Source organism: Macadamia integrifolia, chromosome 7 (genome assembly GCF_013358625.1).
Source record: "Macadamia integrifolia cultivar HAES 741 chromosome 7, SCU_Mint_v3, whole genome shotgun sequence".
Classification (NCBI taxonomy): Eukaryota; Viridiplantae; Streptophyta; class Magnoliopsida; order Proteales; family Proteaceae; genus Macadamia; species Macadamia integrifolia.
Genome location: NC_056563.1, coordinates 33,054,578 through 33,062,035, shown reverse-complemented (window position 1 = coordinate 33,062,035; position 7,458 = coordinate 33,054,578). Strand labels below are relative to the sequence as shown.

At 37.9% G+C, this 7,458-nt stretch overlaps 1 protein-coding gene across 3 annotated transcripts in view; it reads right to left on the bottom strand.

Annotated features, from left to right (window-relative positions):
- Positions 1-7,458, bottom strand: part of LOC122084363 (probable amino-acid acetyltransferase NAGS2, chloroplastic) — an 18,565-nt gene that overhangs the window by 2,240 nt on the left and 8,867 nt on the right. For 2 of the 3 annotated variants that reach the window (XM_042652551.1, XM_042652552.1), the window contains exons 5-8: positions 6,468-6,891; positions 4,442-4,539; positions 1,753-1,864; positions 1,402-1,561 (exon numbers count right to left, since the gene is read on the bottom strand). In XM_042652551.1, the coding sequence (XP_042508485.1) occupies positions 1,402-1,561; positions 1,753-1,864; positions 4,442-4,539; positions 6,468-6,891 (794 nt within the window). Of the gene's footprint in view, positions 1-1,401; positions 1,661-1,752; positions 1,865-4,441; positions 4,540-6,467; positions 6,892-7,458 lie in introns of those variants that run through there. The other variant, XM_042652553.1, reaches the window with a different exon arrangement.

Genomic DNA, 7,458 nt, shown 5'->3' with positions numbered 1-7,458 from the left:
TCTTTTTGGTTTTGGACCTTCCAAATCATTCCCGCAGGAGATCTGGGCTGATTTTTTTCCTGATCCTTCGATAAAAAAATTCATTCTCTTCATAAAAAGTAAAATAGATAGAACCAATAAATATTTCCTTTTTGATTTATCCCTGGAGTTGAACACCTCAATCAAGATTTTTTTTTTTTTGGGGGGGTGGGGGGGATCCAAAAATACGATTTTAATCCACCAACAAAGGAAATTAGAATTCTACAACCTGGAAGAGGAAATAGAAAAATCAGGGAAAGAAGTGATATTTTGTATTTTTAGATTAGTGGTGTAGTTGATAGAAAAGTGATCACTATTAGATTTATGATGGTCTGGCAGCGTACCAAAAATATAGAAATGAAACACTAGACAAGATTCTGAACAGACAGCATTGGAACTGATGGGGAAGTTGATGGGATGGTGATCATGGTAGAAATAGATGGAGGAATACACAGTTAATCAGCAAAGAGACCAAAACTAACGGAAGCAGAATTCATCTAATTGGCTAAGCTTATATAGGAAGAACTATATCCCAGAACAGAATTGAAATAAAACTAGTAAACAGAGATATTTAAACCAAACTTTCTTGATCTATTGAAGTAGAGATTGGACAGAGAAAAAGAGGATTGATGGAGTCTGCTTAGCATCTGTTAGGGTTCACATGGCCAGCAGCTCAGCAAAAAATGTTTTTTCTTCCAACACTGATTAAATTATGCCGTTAAATAAACAAATAAAGAGCTCTATGAGAAACAATTACTACAAGGAATAGACTAGATTCAAAGAGCTCCTTTCTTCTCTTTTTGTGTGTGTTTGGGCGGAGGGGATTAGACAACAATGAGAAGAAATATTTATTAATAAATAGGGAGGATGCAATTAAACAAAGGCCAAGATATTAGGGGAACCAGAACCAAACCCAACCCAACACAGCTTAAAAGGAAACTATTAGGCTAAAATGATTAGAATGCCAAAAGCTAGCTAATAAATAAGAACACAACCAAAGATTTACCACTCAAATTAAAATTTAAAAAAGAATTTCCCCCATCATCACAGTCCAATTGAAGGCATTGAGCTAGGATTAATGAGTGTGGGAGGCCTTCAAATGCTGTCATGTTTCTTAAGCCAACGAAAGGCTATTATGTCATTTAGGCCTGAGATAGGAACAAATCCGAATCAGGAACACGAGGCTAAAAAGAGGTCGACTCCTGATGCTTCAACCTCTATTAGAAATAACTCCAAGTTGTTGGACGAGATAAACTAAATGCGAATAAGGAATCAAAATGGAAAGCAAACTCAGCCTATATACTGTTACCTAGTTCAATGTCCAGCATCTAACAGCAACATGGTTATGACAAGCAAAGCAAGCATTAAGTTTCAACATCATACCAAGTAATTTGTCCCCCTGACCTTCTCCACGGCACTCAGGAGACACAGCAATAGCAGCAACCTCTCCACACTTCTCTTCAAAGAAAGGAAAAAGGGCAGCACATGCAATGATTTGTCCTTCTCTCTCCACAACAATGAATGAATCCAATGCTTCAAGTAGCTGATGACATGGAGCACATGGTAAGCAAAACCTATTGGTCCCAGCTCCAGGAAAGATAACCGAATAGCAGTTGTTATCATACTCTGCCTAATTCACAATCTAAGTACACAATACACATCTAAGATTAGCAAACAGTTCAGATGTGTCAAGACAAAATGATGAGACTAATTGAGCAGAAGCATAGCACTCACCTCTTCGTCAGTCCTCCGAACCAAAGTCCCAGACTCTTCCAGAGGCTTTATAATTTGTTTAATTCCAGGGATATCAATTACTGTAGCTGCCCGAGTTCCTTCATACAGATCACTAAGAAAAATGGAAACATTAAAGGTAAGGGCCTTAAAATAAATTGGGAAGTAGGGTGGGCTGATTTTCTAGCACATGATATCTGTCTCAGCAGCAACTCAAAATCTGCCTTTGCAAGTGATAAAAATGGAAGTTTAGAGAGAACAATAAGATGGAAATTAAGGTCCCTATTGATATCTCATGGTCATGGTCCCTAATAACCAATCATTCAAATTACAATGTCATTGTGTATAAGTGAGTAGACTAAGTCCACAATTGGAACTCCAAAGTGGTTCACAACTGGCTCATAATTTGGGGCTAACTTTCCAGCCTGTTAGTTCCTATTTTATCCCTAATCAAGCACCGTATTTTGAAGCTGTTGACCGGCAGCATGTGTAGGAGATAGTTCCCAGATTCTTATCAGATCTGGTGGGGTCCATGTGGGAGTTTGTTTGGCTGAATACTCCCTTGTGGCAGAGGTTTTTTTTGGAAGGATTTCAAGAGCACAATCTGACTTGTGTGGAGAATAATCAGGAGATATTTAAGACTTCTTGACAGATTGGGGAAATATCTCCTCAGATTTTGAAGATCTGTATGGTATTCCAAAAAGGGAGCCAGCTTGCACAAGAGATAATTCCAAAAGAACTGCTGCCTAGCGTGGGAATCCAAGAAAACCTTTTATGTCTTAGTTTCTATTTTTATTTTTGGTATTTTCTTTTTGACAAGTAATAGAGTGGGCGAGATAGTGGCGCAACAGTTAAGTTGCACTATTGCAACATGTTGGTCACAGGTTACGTACATTTGCCCCTCTCAGAGCCTGAGTAGTGGGAGCCTTGTGCATTGGTTGCTCTTTTATTCTCTTTTTGACAAGTAATAGATTAGAGTTTCTATGTCATTAGGATTCTATTTTCCCTTGTAATCAATAAGGTAGTTACTTAGTTTCTAAGCAGTCCATGGGTTTCCTATTTTGTAATTTCAATTGCATATTAATACAAGCTGAAGGGGAGACCAGCCCAACAATGGAGTTTTGATTTAAAAAAAGAAGTTTGTTTACAAACTATGCTGTAAGACACAGTTGAGGTGAGAGACCTATGAGAGGGTGAGAGGCCCAGGGAAGAGTGAGAGACTCAACCCAGTCTCCCATTTCTTTCCACTTTTCCTTTCTTATTCTCACTCTTCTGTGCATAACTGAGCCTAACCAAGACCTCTAATTGGGAGGCTGTTCATCACTGATATCTTCCCCAACTAAGATCAAGTTGCTGTTGAATTCTGTTGCTGTATGGAGAAGGATATCAACACCTGCGATTCTGGTTTGAAGGATTTCTTTCTGAAATCTTTGAGGCCTTGAATCTCAAGCCTGTCATCAGAATTGGTCCATGTTTTGAGGATCAGATCCCCTCACCAGAAGCCCCACTCGATTGGAGTTTGGGCCTGTTCTGGCCTCTGAACCGACATATCTCAGCACTGGGCTATCAGTTAGTCCTTAAATTTTGAAGGTCGAATCCTTCCATACTTAACTCCATTTGATGGTATCTGGTCTCTGCTAATGTGGTTCTTGCTTATAATTTGTTCTCCTGAGATTTAACCTGATTTGTAACTTGTGACTAGGGGTTTTCTTCTAATGCTCGCTGTATTGCTTAGTGAGAATTATTCTAGTGTTGTGTGGGTGTTACCAGGGATATCAGGAACTGTTCAGAGTCTTGATTTAGTCGCCAAAAGTCGATTTTACATTCTGATTTAATTCTTAAGATCAGTACCTTGTTGGAGTTGACTACTGATCTTACTTGGGGTTAGGGAACTGATGTCCTAGCCTTACATTAATATGCTTTGGATTGATCAATTTGATCAATGCTTGAAGATACCGGGGAATTAAGGAAGAATGTATCGTGTGTGGCTGTACAGGCTATTAGGTTTTGGATAAGCAGTCTCCAACAACTACTCAGCCTTATCCCAACTAAATGGGTCGGCTAAGCAGTCTCCGCTTCTCTATTTTCTTATTAGATTTTTCAGGGTGAGATAGAGAAAATGCATGTCAGACTGAAGATTGATACCACATAAGCATAAACATTGGAAAGATCAGGATTCAGCTATTGAAAAGCAACATTTTTAATGGTGAGATAGAGAAAGAGAGATTGCATTTCAGGTTATGTATTCATAAGGGAACTGTTATTTTCAGATGGATACTAGAACTCAGCAGAGTAGAGAAGAAACTAACAAGGGGATAGTGTGTCAGGACTGAATAATGTATGGTATCAATTGACACTTGACACATTTGCCAGTCTATTACAATGAACAACATCTGAATGCCAGACAAACAAATGAACACTAAGACTTATAGAACATGCTGACTAACATTTCATATAGAAGATTGATTGCAATGCAACAGAAAGACATTAGCAATAAATGTGAACGAAGGCCCAAGGAAATAATAAACAAGCAACTACTGTTTGAAGCTGATTGGTGGATAAAATACTCGGGTAAGAGAATCACCAGCTTAATTAGTGAAAGCAAGTAGCAGAGCACTTTGCTGATTTTACAAAAAAGGTTTTAAGGAATTGGGATGAGAGAAGGCACTGCAAAAAGATGGTTACTGTTTACCTAGCCACCATAGTCCCCATTCCATCTCTTTGAAACAACTCTAATAGCAAAACTCCACCAATGGTGCCATCTAATAAATGAACTCTTTGAACACCACCCTGACAGAAATTAGGGGTATGGGACTACCATCAGCGAAGGCATCATCAAATAAAACAAAGAAAAGCAGACTACAGGGGTCTTACAAAGCTGAATATACAAACCAAGCAGATAAATACATGAATTACATTAATTGATTCTCATGGGCAGTGAGATACCATTAGAAATTCCACCTATATTAAAGACATTTTCATAATCACAGGATTTAGCTCCACAGAGGATTATATGGAAAAACAGCGAGATATAATGCAAAGAAAGGCATAGGCATGCAATATGGACATGGGGTGTCCAACGTAGCACCTATTGTGAACATTATAGATGTGTAAATGAAAAAAAAAGTCTTGATATCTTTATCCTGACAAAATTCTGAAGAATGAATGTCCTTATGTCGCTTTAAGTGGTCAAATGACTCAAATCCATTTTGATAAGTACTTGCTCCACTTGGAGGATATATTTATACCTTTTCCCATCAAATGGAATACCTCTTGGCTATAAAACTAAGTAGTACCTGCAGAGTATTCCATGCCAAATGTCTTCCCAGAAACTCTCTGACACGTATAATCCAAGGCAAAAACCTAAGAAAGAGCAGCCAAAAACAATTTCATCTAAGAGATTTCCTCACTACACACTCTCCAATAAAGTTCTTGTCCCCATTATATATAATTGGAAACTTATTGATTTATGTATCCTTTTAAACTCTATATACAAGGAGAATTGAGGATTGTATCGTATAATCAGAAGAAATATCTTTTGGAGTTTAATAGCATCTTTGTTGCTTCAAATGAGAGGTCAGTCATATGGAAGATATGGATAACATATAATTTCTTGTGAATGTGCACTGGAAAACTGTAGTCAAATGGGTTGGGGCATGCCAATGTGTGTCTAGCTGTCTGATCTGGCCAATCTTCATATCCATAGGCCAAAGGTACCATGGAGATATCATACATTATCAATAAATCATAATTTTCAAGTAAGATAGCAAGTAAATAATCTAGACATAATTATTATTGAATAAAGAGAATGTTTCCAAATTGATTCTAATTCAAGGTTTGAGCACAACTCCTGAGCTGCAAAACAAAGCTTCTGAGCCGACCTAGAATGGCTAATTGCTAAGACTAGTATGGATCATGCTTCCGAATGGATTTTTTGAGTGAATTAAAGCAATACCATACCTAAAAAAATAAGATAGTTTAAGAGAATATTGAACATCATGTAATAAAAAATGAAAGCACCTTCCCATGCAAATGCAGGAAGGAAAAGAGTGATGACAGAGTCCATACAACAGTCATATAGTAGACAAACAATAAGGGTTTAACTTGTTATAACCACGTTAGAGACATTTCATTTTTTTTGCGTGGCAGCTCAGATGGGGATGAAATCTTGTGGACGAGAAGACCCCATGGTTCGTTATTAACATGTCAAGTTTCTGCCCAATCAGAGTTGTCCCTATCATAGAACAAACCATTTTTCAGGAGTACAAATAGGGTGCATGGGACTATAAGGCAGTGCATGGACATACAAGGGAGGGAAAGCCATTACATGGAAGGGGAAATGATTGAATTTGAGGCTGAAATTTGGCATCTTGCTAATCCAGACTCTTGTTGTGTTTTGATTTACATTGTTGCTGCCCTTAACAACTCGAGTTTTTCGGATAAGCGATTGTAACATGGTAGAAGAGTCTGGAGATCGGGTTGTTGCCCCTACTTAACAACCTGAGACATGGCAAAATGTCTAAACAGCTCGAGCTTTGGAATAAGTGGTTGTAACACAAACCATTTCCTAGAAATCCAATAGTCGGATTGGCCACATCAATCTTCCACAGGGCAAAATGAGAACCATGGTTTACAATGCATTTATCATCATGTGTGGTGGCAATAAAATTTTCCCAACAAAAAATACAAAAAAACACATGTATTTTAGTTGGGCTTACTCTGCAAACAAAAGCTGCAGCAGCTAATTCTGAAAGGAAACCATTTAATCTACTCAACCGCTCTTCACCACCAACAGCAAACCCCTGTTCACCAGACCATAATCCATTACCATTGTCAAAGCCAACACCATTGTGAAATGTTGCGTTATTGTTTTTACTGAAACTCATTCCATTCTGAGGTTTTAGACTCGTCCCACTGGAATCAAGATATCCAGAGTAAGAGATATCTTCTCCACCAACAGCTTTTACATAGTTTGCAGCTATTTCACTTTGCTTAGCTCGCTCACGGATCAACATGTCTGCATCCTGTAGAGTCATGAAACGAATCAGCCGCCCGTCTTCATCTAAGATTGGTCCATCAACAATGCAAATGAGTTTCTCTGCTCCAATAGCTAAGGCACAAGCAGTAGCAACTTCGTAAGTGCTGCAAAATTTAAAAGCGAAAAGAATCAGAGCTCTCAAACAGCAGTCACATGCCAAAGTCATCATTTGGAAGAGAACAAAAAAACAAGAACAACATATAATCCAGGAAGCCAAAGTATTAGATGACATAGCCATAGAACATGGGGATGCACATAGGCACACAGTTATGCATATAACCTCAAAATACAATTGTCAATTTTAAGATGAATTAAAAAACTTGTGCTATGATAAGAAAGTTACTAAATCTGAAGAGATATTTGGAGAAATATCCAATCTTTCAGAACGGAGAAAGATAAGCAAACATTAATTTTAGAAGCAAATGCAGTACAAGTCCAGGATCTCCCTATACAGTATGTTATATATAGTGTGATTTTTAGGGTAACTGGGTTCATGAATTATGGTCAATAAACAGTACAAGCTGCAAGGTACATTGATCAAAGTTTCAAGATTACCTTACCCCATGTGAACCGCTGACTTGTATAACTCAAGTAGGATAATTCTCAAAGAGCTGAAAGGAAAATCCTTAGGCATTTTATTTATTGAGCCATCTCTAAACCCCTTTCTTTGT